The sequence below is a fragment of the Eucalyptus grandis genome, chromosome 9 (assembly GCF_016545825.1).
Source record: "Eucalyptus grandis isolate ANBG69807.140 chromosome 9, ASM1654582v1, whole genome shotgun sequence".
NCBI classification, from domain to species: Eukaryota; Viridiplantae; Streptophyta; class Magnoliopsida; order Myrtales; family Myrtaceae; genus Eucalyptus; species Eucalyptus grandis.
This window is the reverse complement of record NC_052620.1, coordinates 42,257,262-42,275,578: the sequence shown is the minus strand read 5'-3', so window position 1 is coordinate 42,275,578 and position 18,317 is coordinate 42,257,262. Positions and strand designations below refer to the sequence as shown.

Here is an 18,317-nt window from a genome sequence, read left to right as displayed (position 1 = left end):
CAGCAATGGATTGCTATTATATCTCCATAAAATATAAGTTTTCGTGGTACGAATTGGATCCACAATCTTTGAATTCGAAACGAAAGAACGAAAATACTGTCATTAATTAGTAATGACATTCCTAGAGTGGCTTTTGGAATTTTTATATGATACACATCCTATGTAACTCATGAGATACACATCCCACCCCAACTATTACATATAATTAGTAGTTATAACTTAAAAATTTGACCGCCCATCTAAATTTAGATGATGGATATGAAAGTATAGACAAATCGTGTCTTCGATTACATCCCATTGTCCATCTTTGTCTCGTCCAGGAGCAAGAGGGTCGTCAGAGGTGTCGCCATTGCATGGAGGGCAATGATTATTACAAAACACGTATAATATACCCGTCAGAAAGGCCACTAGCTAAATTTATAAGAGAATGTGCTTGTGTTGACATAGAATCATCTTCGATTTCACCCGTTCAGCTTCTTCACAAGAACCTGGGACAAAAGCTTCTCCAAGTCTTCATAAGAAGACCCACCAGGCTCAGTGGCTTCCTCCGCCTTCCTCTTCCACTCCATGGCCTTCTTCTTCATCGCTTTACCCTTCTCTCCATCCATCAACTCCCTCACAAGCTTCTCGACCTCGTCTCTCTTCACACTGTTATCGATCTCCATCCCGATTCCCCATTCGTTCTTGCTATAAAAGCAGTTCGTCTGCTGCTCCGCAAAGAACGGCCAACACAAGACCGGCACTCCTCCGCAGATGCTCTCCAGCATCGAATTCCACCCGCAATGTGTCAAGAACCCCCCGACTGAAGGATGCCTCAACACTCGCTCTTGCGGGCACCAACCCGCCAACATTGCTCTTTCTTTCGTTTCCGCTAGGAACTCCGAGGGCAAAACCGCCGTGTCACCAGCGACAAGGTCGGGCCTCATTATCCACAAAAAGGGTTTTCGGCTGTTAGCCAGTCCCCACGCAAACTCGATGAGTTGCTCACTTGTTACCACGGCAATGCTCCCAAAATTTATGTACAACACCGAATTGGGTTCTTTTGAATCCAGCCACCCCAAACAAGCGGGATCTTCTTTCCACAAATTTGAGCCTATGCAAGACGAGTTGTCGTCTTCAATTTCATTGAGAAGTAAGTGAATCGGACCGATTGTGTAAAGATTTGGAAATATGGAAGAGAGAGCCATTAGAACATCCTTTTCTAAGCAGTCGAACGTGTTGAGGATGACTGCTGAGGCTTTATGTGTTCTTTCCACCTGTCGTATGATGTAGTTGACCATAATATCGTTACCATCGGTTGTCCAGATGAAGCCGGGAAGATCTCGCAGACGAATGTTTTTCATACCAGGAATCCAGTCTATGGTGGTGTCTAAGAATCCATTTGTTAGATAACTTGCATCTGCATGGAAACACATGGATATAACAAAATATTAACAATAACAATTTATTAAATAAAACCATCTGAAAGAATGTCTTTGAGACCCCAGTTATCACAAGGACTTTCAAAATTTTGAAGGACACGTCCCAATCAATCAGCCGAGAATTTAAGATTATTCATATCGTGCAGATAGGGTGCTTTTGAACTTAATACAGAGCAAAGAAAAACCTATACTTCCCTAACCTTTGAGGGGGAATAACCCTTTTTCGCGGAGCATATGGTACTGAGTATACACCAAAGACCCACAAGCACTGGGAGTCCAAAACAGCACACCAGGCAATCTAAGCTTCTCTGCAGCATCAAGAGCAAAGGACATACCGCCGTCCGCTATCACACAGCTCACCTTTGGAACCTCAGTATCATCGACAGACTTATCATTGAGCCTCCCGAGGAGGTCCATGAAAGGAACCAAGCAATTCTTGGAAGTGGACTCACAGAGAGAAGGGATGTGCTGAGTGACATCCTCATCGGAATCACTCTGCGGGCCATCGGGGATGGTTTCGAAGCGAAACCTAGGCAAGCCATCGAGAGAGGTCAGGCCTCTGGACTTGAGCAAGCGCTTGTGGTTGTACTCGGTGTGCACGAACACGTTATGTGAAAGCCTCGGTGGTGGAGGATCCTGGCGAGCATCAAAATGGGGTTTATGTGACCCTGTGCTGGGAAGGGAATGACCACTGCATGAGGATTATCTCTTGCTTCAGAACCCATCTCTCTCTCTCTCTCTCTCTCTCTCTCTCGCTCGCTCGCTCGCTGTGAGAAGACTAGACAGGCTCTCCAACAGAAGTGCAGAAGATAGAGTCGATGTGTGAGCGGGCTTTCATTTCCTTTGCGTACCCCTTTTAAGCTCGTAAAACAAATGCACGCTTTTTATTTATTCATGCTTGTCCAATAAGAGAACAAACGAGAGTCGTGAAAATGAACGTGTTAGATAGATCCACCGGCCATCCCTTTTGTTTTTCATTCTTTTTGGTTCTCCATTGTGATCCAAATCCTGACCTTGTACGAGGAGAACTATTTTTCCTTACTCGGCACGACGAACGTTCGGCTTTGGGGGCCAGAGAAACAACATCACGTGACTGTGGTTTAATGTGCTTACGCAATTCTTTCGCTAGCTCCTTTATTGAGGAGTTTATGCACGCTCATGGTGAAAGACCAGTAACAACATTTCTCCACCGTGGAAAGAGGGTTTACAATACATGTTCAGAAAATGGAGGGTTTGGACGACAGTCCCTATCATTTTCCTTTTTGAATTACTCCCTATGTTTAGGGATCATACGCGCCTCCCTCAGTCCGGGAATAGATCTAATCGATAATTTGGACGAGTGCCCGCTAGGGGCTCACCTAACCTGAAAAAAAAAGACATAGTAATTTGGACGAATGAAGCATCAAGACACGTGTTTCCACCGCCAATCTAGAAATATTATCGGATTTACAATGTTTCCTACGGTCATCAACAAGTAGGAAAATGACTAAAACAATCTTAAACCTATCGTAATTTTTCTAATTTCATAATAATTATTTTTTTGTCAATTCAGTCATAAAGTTTTTGTAATTGTGTCAATTCAGTTCATCTAACTAAATTTAATCAGCCGGCGCTCATATGAAAACCGGTCATTTGGCCAATGATGATGTGGCAATTTTTAAGAATATTTTTTTCTAATTTTCAATCATTTTTTTTTCCTTTTTTTTTGCTTTCTTCTTCTTCTAGCCATTCTAGTGACAAGAAGAAGAAAGAAAGAAAAATTAATTAAAAAATTAATAAAAAATTTGAAAAAAATTATTTAAAAATTATCATATCAGCATCACCTGCAAACGGTTGGTGTCGGCTGACATCCACGTCGGCGTCAGTAGACCAAATTTTGTTAGATAGGCTAAATTGATGATTATAAAAATTTAGAACTAAATTGATTAAAAATATGACTATATTGAAAAAAATATAATAAATTTAAAAATAATTTTCTCTTAGCTTATTGAAACACTATAATGGTTCTTTTTGCTTTCAAAACACAATTGATTGGATCCAACCGAACAATTTTTAGATAATAGCATGATATGGACATGCATCAACATCGAAAAGGCCGGCAGATACTGACATGCGAGGACGAAATAAAATGTATATTTTCTTCGACGAATTTTTTAGAAATGATTGCATATATAACTATTAAATACCACGAAGTCCACTAGGCATGCTCAATTGACGTTGATTACTGCGCTTCGAAGTTGGCATACGAAGATATGCTAAAAAAAAAAAAAAAACTGGCATATGAAGACAAAAAGAGCAGACTGATGCCAACAAAAGGATATAAACAAAACGGATGAAGTAAAAATGATTACATTTCCTTAAAATATGGTCGGAACACGCTTATTAAGTAATTAAATGGAAAAAAACAAAGAGTGCAATTTGCAAGACCCTTTTACTGGTATGGTACGTGTATTGAGTATAGTACTTACCAAACAAGATATAATTAGTTAGGATAAAATATTTAGATGGCGTTTTTTTTAAAATGGAAAAGAAGAAAGAGAAATTAAGATCTCATATTACTAAGGTCTAAGGTCTGTATTCAACTAAATTAATCGAATACCTAAAAGCACGGCATGAAAAATTGAGTGTGAGGACTATGTGACGAAATTAGGCCCTTAGTTGAGATGGCCACATCAAAGACGAAAATGATAGGTGGCGAAATAGTCAAAGATGAATGAATTGAGCTATAGCATCTTATTTGTCTTTTGTGATTCTAGTTTTGTTTCCTTTGCCTTTTATAAAGACGAGTATTGCAGAGACGCCGCTAATTAGATGGGTCAATGCAGTTTTGTCTCTTTGCATGGCTCAATTCACTGGACCATTCTTGCGATTATCGATCCATTTCTTATTTTATTGGAACCTTGAAAGGGAATGACTATGAAATGTGAATGTCTTATCAAATTTAAGGGATTAGGAAATATATTGGACTTCCGGATTAATTACTAATCAATGAAGCTATGGAGAAAAGTGCATCGGATACTCTCATCTCGATGTTTAGATCATAACATAGAATATTTTTTACGCATGCACATTGTTAATTGGTCATTGAATATTTTATTGGGTATACTGGAAGCTACATGATGTAGTGATTTATGTGACTTGGGTTCAATATATTTTTCTCGAGTAAAGAACACCCCAAGTGCCAAAACTTGGCATGGGGGGACACTTGAATGCCGAAACTTTAAAAATGTACACTTAAGTGCCAAAATCGGAGTAAAGTGGATCACTTAAGTGCCATTCGACCAAAATCCGGCCAAGTGCTGGCGTGGCAATTTTCGGTGAGTTTGGTCCAAACGGTGTCATTTTGCACGGTGACGTGGCGAGAAAATGCAAAAACGATACCGTTTTGTGTCGATGTGTAAATAATAATATAAAAATTAAATAAATTAAATTTAAACTTAATTTTATTTAAAGTATTCTAAAAATAAAAAAACTAAAAACTATAAAAAGGGGTACCGATTTGGGTGAGGGCTCACGGGCCCTCGCCGCCGATCGGCCAGTCTGTTGGCCCTTCCTAGCGGCGGCGGGGAGGCGGCGGTGAGGGCTCAGCCCTTAGCCGCCCCTTTGGCACCTTTTTATTATTATTATTATTGTTTAGAATTTTTTAAATAAAATTAAGTTTAAATTTAATTAATTTAATTTTTATATTATTATTTACACATCGACACAAAACGGCGTCGTTTTGCCTTTCTCACAACATCCGTGTGCAAAACGATGCCATTTTGGACCAAACTCGCCGGAAAATTGCCACGTCGGTAATTTGGCCGGATTTTGGCCTGAGTGACACTTAAGTGATTCATTTTACTTCAAACCGACACTTAAGTGTACATTTTCAAATTTTGGCACTTAAGTATCCATTCGTGCCAAGTTTTGGCACTTTAGGTGTCCTAAACTCTACTTTTCTCAAAAAACAATTGATTTGAACATTTTTCTTAAAATGATTTGTTTTATTTGGGAGAAGAATACTAGGAGTGCAAAAAATTTCGTATAATGCTCACTTAAGTGCCAAAACTTTTTTCACTCATTTGAGTGCCAATTTTCTTGCCGAAATTTGACATGGACGTTGATTGTTCGATGCAACAATACCAATTGTCCGACGTGGTTTTGCTAGCATGACATGGACAAAATTTTAATATTATTTTATTGATTTTTTTCTTTAGATTTGGCAAGGGTCATTAGTGACTATTGCTAGTTGCAAAACCCTTGCCTATATTGGGCGAGGGCTGCCTTGCCCTTGACCATGAAGGACTTGGTGAGGCTATTAGGGCCTTGCTAGCTTTGGACCACTGCAAGCGACACCATTTTGCTTCGGGTTAGTGGGTGCGTTTGGATGGGCATTTAGAAAGCCCATTCAGCCCCCAAAGCCCCTTCAGCCAAAATATAGGTGTTTGGCAACCAATTTCAAGGGGCTTTCAAATGAAAGCCAGCCCTTGGAAATGCTGAAAGCCCAAGCCTAGTAGGGACCAACCTTGAGCTTTCGGCATTCTACCAAATGTTGAAAACATTTTTTTCTTCCTAAATTACCCTCATTAAATTTTCATATTTCCATTATTGTCCCTGTATTTATTTATTTTTTTTTAAATGAAAAAGGAGCAGCCCTTTGTCGGACCGGTGAAGGGCGACGACCGCCGGCGAGCCAGATTTGGCGCTGGCGGCCGTCGGTTGAGGTCGCTCGACCTCGGGCGACCTCCGGCGAGGGTCGCGCGACCACGCCAAGGGCCGCCGAGAGGTCGCTCGACCTCGGGCGACCGGGGTCGCGGTTGCGTGACCCTCATCGAGGGTCGCCCGACCCTCATTGAGGGTCGCCGAGGTCGGGCGACCTCCGGCAGCCCTCGGCTAGGTTGCGCGACCCTCGCCGGAGGTCGCCCGACCTCGGGCGACCTTAGCCGACGGCCGCCGGCGCTAGATCGGCTCGCCGGCGGCTGAGCCCTTCGCCGGTCGGCGAAGGGTTTAACCGAATTAAAAAAAAAAAAAGAAAAAATTATATATATATATACACACATTATACCCATCAAAAGCCCCTTGTGAAAGTTCTTCTTACCAAACGCACATTCAACGCAAAGTCCATTTGCAAATTTTTTTACCAAACACCATTGCATTTTTCCCAAGTAGCTTTGGGCTTTCAACATTTGCATTGGACTCAAAGCCCATTGCAAATCTTGAACCAAACGCGATCGGTGAAGTCGCAATGCCTTTGCCTATGGCCTTCATGGTGTCATGAAGGCCCTAGGTGAGGCCTCCACAACCTCTCTAGCTACAGCGAAGCTACCCAAAGTGGGCGAGGGCATTGCCTCGCTGACTACCAGCAAGGCCCTAACGGCCTCACTTAGTGCCTTCACAACCAAGGGCATGGCAACCCTCGCCCATGGGGGAGGGTTTTGTGGTCAGCAAGGGTCGCCAATGACCTCACGACCCTAGCATGCACTAGTCTAAAAAAAAAAAAAAAAGCAAAATCAAAATACAAAATAAAAATTAAAAATTAAAAATTCCACATAGGACATTTGGTCGAAAGTGGCACTATAGTGAGTGATTTTATTCTAATGTGGCAGTTGAGTGAATGAAAAAAAGTTTTAATATTCAAATGAGTGCCGCACGAAATTTTTGATACTCATAATATTCTTTTCCCAATATTTTTTCATTACTAATAATAATTAATATCTAAATAATATTTCTAATGTGTCACTCAAGTGAATGAATTTTTTTTTTAATATTCAAATGAGTACCACATGAAAGTTTTGATACTCATAATATTCTTTTCCCAATATATTTTCATTACGATAATAATTAATATCTAAATAGTTTTATGGACAAGAAATCTTATTTATTTATTTATTTTTCTAAGCAATATAGATAATTAATTTACAAAAATATTTTTAAATCATCAAATGGAGGGTGGCATGGATTCGTCCAATTAATAAATTTTCTCATATTGGTGAGCCATGTTATGGGTTGACGTGAGTATATTTGGATGAATTGACATACAAGAAAAGTCAAAGATCGCACGCACAGGTATTTGTACTTGAGACATCTCATTTGTTATATGAAGGACACAGGGGGAGTGTGTCCTAACTTCATATATATATAAAACTTATTAAGACACATCCTATGTCTTTCTCAAAAAAATTGTGCGTTTAATTGTTTGCTTTAAAACATTCTAATTTGTAGAAAATGGATTGTTTGTAAAATTATGTCTTTCCAGTTCCTCTCTCCCGCAAAAATGGATAAAACAACGACAAGTGGAAGAATTGGAAGTAAAAGAAATTACACTCGAAATATATCTACATTTTGTACGGTTTTAAAATTCGCATGAGCAACCCTACTTTTGGTTGGAGTGTACAAATGGTCTTAAATTGCATTGTCACTTAAGGAATAGCATGATTGATATTTTATATCTTAAATATCTATTCTTCATCTAAAGTAGTAAAAAATAGTGGTAAATGCTATGTATAGAGCGCAAGCTTGACGAACTGAACAAGTTCTATTATAGTGAAGATAATAGAGACTCATTTATTTGCACACGGCCATGCATGCATACAACGCCAAAGCTAGCTAGACCTCTCCATAATCTAACCTACATTCTCCAAGAAGCAATTTATTAATTGATCGACCGACTGCCCAAAAACCTTCAGCCATCTATAGGGGTCAATGGACGAGAGTACTTCGGATATGAGCTTGTCCACGTTTTTGTACGAAGTCCCACCGGGCATAATTGCTTCCTCGGCCTTCACCTTCCACTCCATGGCCTTCTTCCTCATCTCCTTCCCCTTCTCTCTCTCCATCAACTCCCCCACCAATCCTTCCACTTCGTCCCTCCTCACGTCATTGTCGATCTCCATCCCCCCCCCACTCCGTGCAACTATATCGGCAATTAGTCTGCTGCTACGCAAAGAACGGCTAGCATATCATCGGCAGGCCACCGCAGAGGCTCTCAAGTGTCGAGTTCCACCCACTATGTGTCAGGAAACCCCCGATTGCCCGATGCCTTTGGACCTCCTCCTGCCGGCACCAGCTTGCCAACATCCCTCAGCTTGTGATTTCTTCCACAAACTTAGGTAGCAACACAACCAACTCACCTACCACAAGGTTCGGCCTTATGATCCATAGGAATGGCTTTCGGTTGTTAGCCAGTCCCCACACGAACTCAATCAGCTGACCAGAGGTCATGACTGTGATGCTGCCGAAGTTCACATACACCACCGAGCCGGGCTTGTTAGACGCAGATTGCGTAACCCCAAGATCTCCATAACTAGAACAAGAACATGCATAATTGAGTAGAAAGATTAACGCATCTGTTTTGGGATCCATTGTTCTTGAAGCGGAAGCGGAAACACAATGTTCCACGCGCAAGTCCTTCTCCTCTATTGCCCTCCGTATCACTGGCTCAATGAGGCGGCCCCCTCACGTGTAGCGTTAGGTAAACGCTTCTTAGGTGAAGATACGTGTGAAAATTAGGGTTAGAGGAGAGACTTGAGCACTATTTATAGAGTTTCCAGCCAGTCTCCCTCATTACGGGCCAGGCTCAACTTGGCCCACACTAGCCAGCCCATATCAGACTAATTAAGAAACCTTCTATCTCATCTTATACCAAATCCCGTAAAACGGTTAACGTTAAACGGTAAATTACAATATCAATTAATGTAGTCCACAATTAGAAAAACTCTTACATTCTTCCACTTGGACTATATTAATTGAAATTGTACTGTATGTGCGCACATTGGTCTAGAGATAATTCTTAATAGTCAATCTTATCCCATAAAGTCTTAAACACCGAATCATGGCGGTAACTACATGTATACACACAGAGCTTTTCATGGTCACGAGTGCTCTCAACTTTATTGATATGGATTCAATATGGCAGTGTGGCAAATGGATAATATCTCTCATAGAGAGATTGTGACATCCAGATTTTCGGGTTTTAATTTGACTGGATAAATATGGTCGTTTTTGTTCAGTTGAAGCCGGGGATTGTGAAATTGAGAAGCATGAGGGATTCTTGGATGAAGAAAATAATCAATTTGATAATGGAGATATCAATTGATTTTTGTGAGAGTTATTTGAGAGAAATTAAGAGAGAAATTGAATGCGAGATATGCAAGTGGGGATCAAGAACTCTAAATTGGAAAATCCTTTTGAGAGTCTATGAGCTTATTTAAAAGAAATTGAGATTAGGATTTTCTATTTGAGGAAATCCTTTTATTTTGTGATCTTCCAATTTCTTTTCCATTTTTAGCCAAACACTCTCTTTTTCCTTTTCTCTCTCTCTCTCTCTTTCTTTCTTCTTTTTCTTTTTCTCTCCCTCCCCCTCTCTTTTCCCTCGTGCATGAGCCTCTCCACCGAATGCCCCCTTGCTGTCTTCCACTTTGCTTCCTCCACTTTTGCTTTTTGACCCTCTCTCTTATCCTTATCTCTCTCCCTCGGTACTCTCTCTCTCGGCACTCTCTCTTCCTCCTCCCGCTCGGTCTGTTCGAAGACAGCAGAAGCATAACAGAAGCAGCAACCAGTGTCGGTTGAAGGAGCAGCAGGACGAAGCTGCCGTCGCCGTCGTGTTGGAGTATCGCCGCCGTTCGTCTCCCTCTCGCTCGCTTGAACGCCCTCCGCCCCAGCCTCTCTCTTCCTTTCCCTCTCGGCCATTCGAACACGGCAGAACAGGAGCAGAGACAGCATCATCGAGGGGAAGACCGGAGCAGCTCGCCGTCGTGCCGGGGCACCGTCGTCGCCTGCGCACTCCGCCGCCGCCCGAAAACCTTCCGCCTCTCTTTCATCTCTTCAGCTGCTGTTGACGTTCCCCTCCGTTCGCTGCTTGGGGTCCCAGATCTGGGAGGACATCGGAGTTGGGGCAGCAGCTGGCGTTGCTGGATCGGAGCTGCTGTTGTTGTTGGTCGCCCGTCCCCGCGCGTGCAGCCGTGCTTGGTCGCGCCTCTCACCGCCCCGCCGTGCGACCCCGGCTCCCAACCGCCTCGTTCGGCTCCGTTTTGGCCGGCTTAGGCCACGGTCGGCCACCTCCGGCCATCGTGCGCCGCCACCTCGACCCGTCGGAGTCCCCTCGCCCTCCACCGGTCTTGTCTAGCTTGAATCAGCCCCGGAATCGCCCCTTCCAGTAGCGATTAGAGATGAAGAAAATGGGTATCACAGTGGGGTTTTGGCCCATTTTGGCCGCCTTCTCGAGCCTAGATGCTCGGCTCGCTTTCAGGAAAGTCGATCCTCGCATCGAGCTCGTCGTTTTGAGTGAGTTTTACTCACTAATGCCTTCTTAGTGCGCTAATTATACTTAAAGGTTGATTAGTGTTAATTAAGTGTAATTAGGTTGTTATATTAGAATTGATTAGTGATTATTAGTTAATTGCTTTGCATATTAGTGGTGTGATTAGTGTAATTAGATAGAGAATTGCTTGTAGTATTTATTGGATGCTTCTTGGGATTTTTTCCGTCCCTTATCGGGTGTTAATTAAGCAAATCAGGCATATGTGGAATTTTAGGAATTAAATATTAATTTTCGAAATTAATTATTTAATTATTTATTTCCGGAAATTCAACTGGGATGGCCAGTGACCAGGATTTTATGCTGATGATCGTGGTGCAGTCCGTTTATTTAATTGAGCTTCATATTGTGCTAAATTGGAATTATTATGTTTATTTATTTAATTTTCGAAATTAATTATTTAATTATTTATTTTCTGGAAATTCAACCTGGATGGCCGGTAATCGGAATTTCGTGCTGATTGTCGTGGAGCAGTCCGTTTATTTATTTGAGCTTTAATTCGTGTCGAATTGATTTAATGGTGCATTTTTAAGTATGTTATTAAATAATGCAATTTTGGCCTTGTGATTGAGAACAGGTCGGGTATCGATTGTTAGTATCGAAAGTGAATTGGTAAATCACCTTGAGGATGCACGTGGCCCAGTGAATTGGAATGTTACTCAGGAAAGACACGTGGCTCGGTGATTAGATATGTCATCTTGGCGAAAATGTAGCCTTAGAGAATGCACGTGGCTCGGTGACATAGTATGGCATCTTGAAAAGGTCGGGTGGGACCATAAAGCCACTAAATCTTGGAAAGGTCGGGTGGGACCGTAAAGCCACTAAATCTCGAGAGGGTCGGGTGGGACCGTAAAGCCATTAAATCTCGAGAGGGTCGGGTGGGACCGTAAAGCCACTAAATCTCGAGAGGGTCGGGTGGGATCGTAAAGCCACTAAATCTCGAGAGGGTCCGGTGGGACTGTAAAGCCACTAAATCTGGAGAGGGTCCGGTGGGACTGTAAAGCCACTAGATCTCGAGAGGGTCGGGTGGGACCGTAAAGCCACTAGATCTTGAGAGGGTCGGGTGGGAAGCCACTAAATCTAAAGAATTGCTTGGTGTGGGATGAATGACCTAGAAATGATTCGACTGGCTTGTAATTGACTAGGTCGATTGATCGATGATTCGATCTGAGCATGACTTGATGTGATTCATTGCCTTGGTTTGATGTTATGAATTGAATAATTGAAGGGAGATGATCGTGAGTGGTCTTCCTGATATGAAATCGACTAAGTCGATTAGATCGATGCTTCGATCTGTGATGTGATTGCTTGTGTACCTATTCGATCTGTACTAATATGCAGGTGGAATCTGAGGCTAAGGTAAGTCCTCTGACTCATATTGTGCGTAGGCAGCCCTAAGGTGTATTAGTTTACTAATCGGGTCTTAAGGGGTAGAACTTGCTGAGACGTTGTCTTAGTGGTTATTGAATAACCATTTCAGGACCCGGATGAGGAGCTTAAAGAGAAGGAACTTGACGAGGAAAACCCTGATGAGGAATTCGAAGAGGAGTACGTGGAGGAGGACATCGAGTACGACCCGGATGAGGACCGAGATCCTGTCCTGTCTTGTCAGACCTTGTTTGCCTGTGAATAGACGTTAGACCAGAGTTACGTATATATAGTATTGTATAATACTATGAGATGCATGTAAAAAGATGTAGTTGTGAATTTTCAGTAAGAAAAATATATGACTGCTTTTTCTATCCCATTGCTTTATTGTTTGGGGAATTATAACTGCTTCCGCATGTGCATATATAAATGAAAGGGTCGGCGATACATAGTCCTAGGATATCGCATTTTTAAATTGACCAAAAGTAAGGGATGCGTGCGTGCCTGAGGGTCGGGGCGTGACAGAGATCCCATTTGTCAGTCACCATTCTCTCAACTTTAGGCGTCACAAAAACTTGTGCTACTAGAGAATACTTTATGATTCCAATGAATCGACATATGTCTTGTCCTTACGATTAATCTTTCTTTATGTATCACAAGACATATGCACAAGGCTAATAACCGAATGCCCGGATGCCCCTAGCCTTCACTCAAGGTTTAAGCAATACCTTTGAGACTTTCAACAATATATATATATATATATATATATATATATATATATATTTGTCAAAGTGTTATTAAATTGTAACAAAACATATGTAAACTTTATTCAAAGAAAAATAAAACACAGCTCCCACTAAATAACAGCATCCCAAGACACTCCTAAGCCCATGCTAATGACATGTCGATAAAAAACACATGGGCGTAGGCCTTTAGTTAGTAGATCTACAACCATATCATCTGTAGGAATATAATTTACTGCAACGTCACCATTCTGCACTAATTCCTTTATAGTAAAAAACTTGACCTCCATGTGTTTAGACCCCGTGAGACTTTTGTTGTTATTAATAAACAACACTTCAGAGTTATTGTCATGGTATAGCTGTATGGGTCTATCCACAAAATAAAAAATTGATAACTCCCTAATGAGGTTTCGGAGCCAACTAGCTTGAGTAGCAGTTGAAAAACATGCTATAAACTCCGCTTGCATGGTAGAAGAAGATATGGATTTCTGTTTTTCGCTCTTCCATTATACTGCACCTCCTGCCAACATAAATATGTATCATGTCTTTGACTTCTTATCATCTTGACAACCAGCAAAATCTGCATTTGAATAGCCTGCTAGTTGCAAGTCTGGAACATGTCTATACATCAGCATATAATCTTTTGTTCTCTTTAAGTACCTTAAAACCTTCTTGGCAGCAACCCAGTGATCGTGTCCTGGATTTGACTGATATCTGCCTAGAAGCCCTATTGCAAAAGCAATATTTGGCCTAGTGCAAACTTGAGCATACATAATGCTTCCAAGCACACTAGTATAAGGTACATCTTTCATTTGAGCTTTCTCAAAATCTGAATTAGGGCATTGTGAAAGACTCAATTTATCACCCTTAACAACATGAGCAATTCCTGGTTTGCAATTCTGCATATTGAATCTTTCTAAAACGCGATCAATATACACCCTCTGAGATAAACCCAATGAACGGCGTGAGCGATCCCTATGGATTTCAATGCCAAGAACAAAAGACGCCTCACCAAGGTCTTTCATATTAAAATTTTTCGACAACATCCGCTTTGTCTCATGTAGTAAACCAATGTCACTACTAGCAAGCAAGATATCACCTACATAAAGTATGAGAAAAATATATTTCCTCCCACTAACCTTGGTGTATATACACTGATCTACTTTGTTCTCAATAAATCCGAATGAAGTAACAATACTATGAAACTTGAAATACCACTATCTAGAAGCTTGCTTAAGGCCATAAATAGACTTTTTCAATCTACAAACAAGCTTACCTGAGTCATCTACTACAAAACCTTCAGGCTGCATCATATAAACCTCCTCATCAAGGTCTCAATTTAGAAAATCAATCTTAACATCCATTTGGTGTAACTCCATATCGTAATAAGCTACAAATGCCAAGATCACTCTAAAGGAATCTTTAGAAGAAACTGGAGAAAATGTTGCTTCATAATTTATTCCTTCTGTTTGAGTGAAACCCTTAGCTACCAGTCTGGCTTTAAACTTTTCAATCTTTCATTTGGAATCCCTTTTAGTCTTGAATACCCATTTGCAACCAATAGGTTTACAACCTTCAGGCAATTCAACCAGCTCCCAAACACCATTTTGTTTCATAGATTGCATCTCATCTTTCATCGCATCTAACCACAAATCTGATTAAGGACATGAGATGTCATCAGTATAAGTCACGGGATCAACAACACAGCCTATATCATAATCATGTTCTCTTAGGTAGACAATATAGTTTGGTGGTAAAGCTGAACGTCTTTCCCTAGTTGATCTTCTAAGTGGAGCTACATCAACCTCATTCTGAATTTGAGGAGCTTGAGGAATTTCATTAGGAACTATCTCAACAACAGGATCCTAGGCCACAATAGGCTTAGTTTGTGGCGCAAGAGGCTCCATAATTGTCTGCACAGGATGAGACAGAGATCCAGTAATCCCCACCATACTATCATCTTCGATAGCTTGTGAGCAGCTACCCTTTTCAGCTATATCAAATTCCAGAAATTTTACAGTTTGAGATTCCACAATTCTTGTACCTCTATTAGGGTTATAAAACCGATACCCATTTGAATGATCTAGGTAAGACACGAAGTAACACCGAGTAGTTTTGAAATCCAGCTTACTCAATGTTGGATTATATAACTTCACTTTTGCTGGATATCCCCAAACTTTAAGATGATTCAAGCTAGGTTTACGTCCAGTCCACAACTCAAAAGGAGTCAATGGAACCGCTTTAGTAGGAACATGATTTAGAATATAAAGAGTTGTTTTCAAAGCTTCTCCCCATAGAAAATTAAGTAAATTGGTCCTACTAATCATACTTCTCATCATGTCCATAAGAGTACGATTCTGCCTTTCAGCTACACCATTTTGTTCAGGACTTTCGGGCATAGTAAATTGACCTATTATCCTAGAATCCTCTAAATATTTAGCAAAGTACCCTTTAAATTGGCCAGCATCACCGTGCCTACCAAAATACTCACCACCACGATCAGATCTGACAATCTTAATAACTTTTCCCAACTGTTTCTCCACTTCAGTCCGAAAAATCTTGAATTTATCAAGAGACTTGGACTTTTCTTTAATAAAGTATAAGTATCCATATCGGGAATAGTCATCAATAAATGTGATGAAATAAATTTTTTTGCACAAAGTAGCCGTGTATGGTCCACTAATATCAGTGTGAATAACCTCCAACAAGTCTGAATTTCGTACAACAGATTTCTTCTTTATCTTAGTCATCTTACCTCTGCAACAGTCTATGCAAGTCTCTTGATAATATTTAAGAGTAGGCAAGATATCAGCCTTTATAAGCCTTTCTACTCTATCTTTAGAGATGTAACCAAGACGTTTATGCTACAATACATAAGACTGTTCCTTAGGTAGAGGCCTTTTGGAAACAATCTTTTTAGCGGAATAAGCAACGTATATGTCGTTGGGAGATAAGCTCAATCGATATAATCCATCGGATAAATTGCAACACCCAATCTTATTTGAATCATAAAAGATGGAAATAGTATTACTCTTTATTTCAAAAGAGTATCCACACATGTCCAAACAAGATACAGAAACTAAATTCCGCCTAAAAGAATGTATGTAAAAAGTGTTTCTTAACACCATCTGAAAACCAGAATCTAAAATCAAAATAACATCTCCCATGAACTCAACATCAACTCCAACGCTGTTTCCAACAGTGAGCTTTGATTTATCCTGATTTGGCATCCTTCAGTTTATGAACCCCTGAATGGTAAATGCAACATGATTAGTTGCACCACCATCTAGCCACCAGGAATTGGTCGGAACTTCAGATAGATTAGATTCATAAACAAATGCCAAAGAATCATTACCTTTAGGCTCTCTCTTATTTCTCTTAGACAACCAAGCCTTAAACTTGCTGCAACGTTTCTTCACGTGTCCTCTCTCCCTACAAAAGTATCAATAAACAACATCCTTCTTGATGAATGTTTTCTTGGACCCAAACTGTTAGAAGGTCCAGCATCTTCAGAATTTCCTTTATTGTTGGAAGGTCTAGCAACTTCAGAATTGCCCTTATGAGTATAAGTTTTCACCTTCTTTCCCTTATCACTGCTAGAGTTAGAAGCATAAAGGGCAACGTGCCCTTTATCTTTCTTCAATTTTTCTTCTTTTGCCACCAGCCTTGCAATTAGGTCATTAACTGACCAGGTTTCACCTTGGGAACTATAATTGGTCTTGATAATTACAAAATCAGGAGGAAGAGTATTTAGAGCTTGATGGACAATGCAAGTAGTAGGAATTTCAACATTGAGAGCCTGAAGCTTTGTCTGTAAATCAACCATCCTCAGAACATAATCTCTAACTCCACCAGAACCATCATACGTCATAGTAAAAAGTGTTTGCATGTGTGTTCTTATCTCAGCATTAGGTGAGACACGGTTTCTAGCCATCAAAGCTTCCATCATCTACCTAGCATTGTAGTCTGCAGGCAAACCACTTTTCAAGTGTTTCTGAATGGAACGCTTCATGGACAACAAACAAATTCTATTGCTCTTTTCCCATGTAGCAAAATTTTCTTTTTGAGCCTCTGTACTCTCGGTAGTCAAATCTGCTGGCTGATTAGTAGTAAGAGCCATATGAACATTTGCCATCTCCATAGCAAACAGAAAATCCTCTCTCCATCTCTTAAAATTTGAACCAGCAAGAACCTCAATGGTGATGGAGTTACCATTTATAGAAAATGTGACTGAAAAACAAGTAGTATATATAATTAGCATCATGTGAGCATTGTGTAACTTGATGTATAAGTACACATCCAGAGAGTTACATGCAGAATCACATAATCACCTTTGGACAGAATACATGACATGCAATTGTACACTCCCCACATGATAAGGGTTATGAGAATATATTCCAATCTTCGTGAATTCATCACCTTTGGGCATATGAACCATTAGGATCGGTCACTCCTCCATCACACTATCATGTATCCCTCTATGAACTAATACATAATCACCTCCTTTGGGAGTATAACTCTGCATTAGACTAGGAGACATCCCAATCAATATACGAGATCAAAATTTCTCAAACCCAATCAAGTGTGCCACTTTGGCAATCACAACTCAATTGAATCCTTGAAATTCTCTCATACCAGGGATATAATCTTTACATCTAACATACACCATATACATGTGATTTAACTTTAGTGATAGGGGCATCATATCACTCAAATCACATGCTATGCTAATTACACTGCCTTATTTATTAATAAAATACAATGAAGTTTAATTTTTATTAATGAATCACACTTTTATAATGTTTATGTGATAGCATATCAGTAACCCAACACATATATTTCCAAAAACATAGAGAATACAAGAAAAAAATACACTAAAAATTCACGTATTTAGGGCTTTGCATGTATTTTCACATCCATAAAATCATCAAACATGCAAAATAAATATACCATGACGTAGGGAATAATCATACGAGTCCATTGCCGCAGGCCACGCGCGAATCGGAGCCTCCACGTGCCCGCACGCACCACCTGAGTGCACAGCGCGTGGAGCACACATGCGGCGTGTGTTCGACGCCCAGGCGGAGTGTGGCCGCGGGTGGGGGCGCGTGCGGCCTCCTCCGGCGACGCGTCGCCTATGGCTTTCTTTGTCTCATCGAGCTCAATCCGAATATATAATTTAATTTAATTTTTATTGAATGAAAAATCTTGAAAATCTCAAATTAGGGAAAAATCCTTTGCGTTTGTGTTCTAGGGTTATGGAAGCTCTGATACCACATGTTAGACACAAATTGCATAACCTCAAGATCTCTATAACTAGAACAAGAACATGCATAATTGAGTAGAAAGATTAACGCACCTGTTTTGGGATCCATTGTTCTTGAAGCGGAAGCGAAACACAATGTTCCACGCGCAAGTCCTTCTCCTCTATTGCCCTCCATATCACTGGCTCAATGAGGCGGCCCCCTCACGTGTAGCATTAGGTAA

At 40.7% G+C, this 18,317-nt stretch overlaps 2 protein-coding genes across 2 annotated transcripts in view; one reads left to right on the top strand and one right to left on the bottom strand.

Annotated features, from left to right (window-relative positions):
* The window catches only part of LOC104420850 (7-deoxyloganetin glucosyltransferase-like), a 30,146-nt gene that overhangs the window by 2,582 nt on the left and 9,247 nt on the right, over window positions 1-18,317 (top strand). The gene's annotated exons all lie outside the window — the stretch shown is intronic.
* Window positions 360-2,220, bottom strand: LOC104420852 (7-deoxyloganetin glucosyltransferase). Its single transcript, XM_010032626.3, is given in 3 exon segments — window positions 360-1,399; window positions 1,622-2,024; window positions 2,027-2,220. Coding segments are annotated over 3 exon segments (1,461 nt in total). The 5' UTR covers window positions 2,147-2,220; the 3' UTR covers window positions 360-461.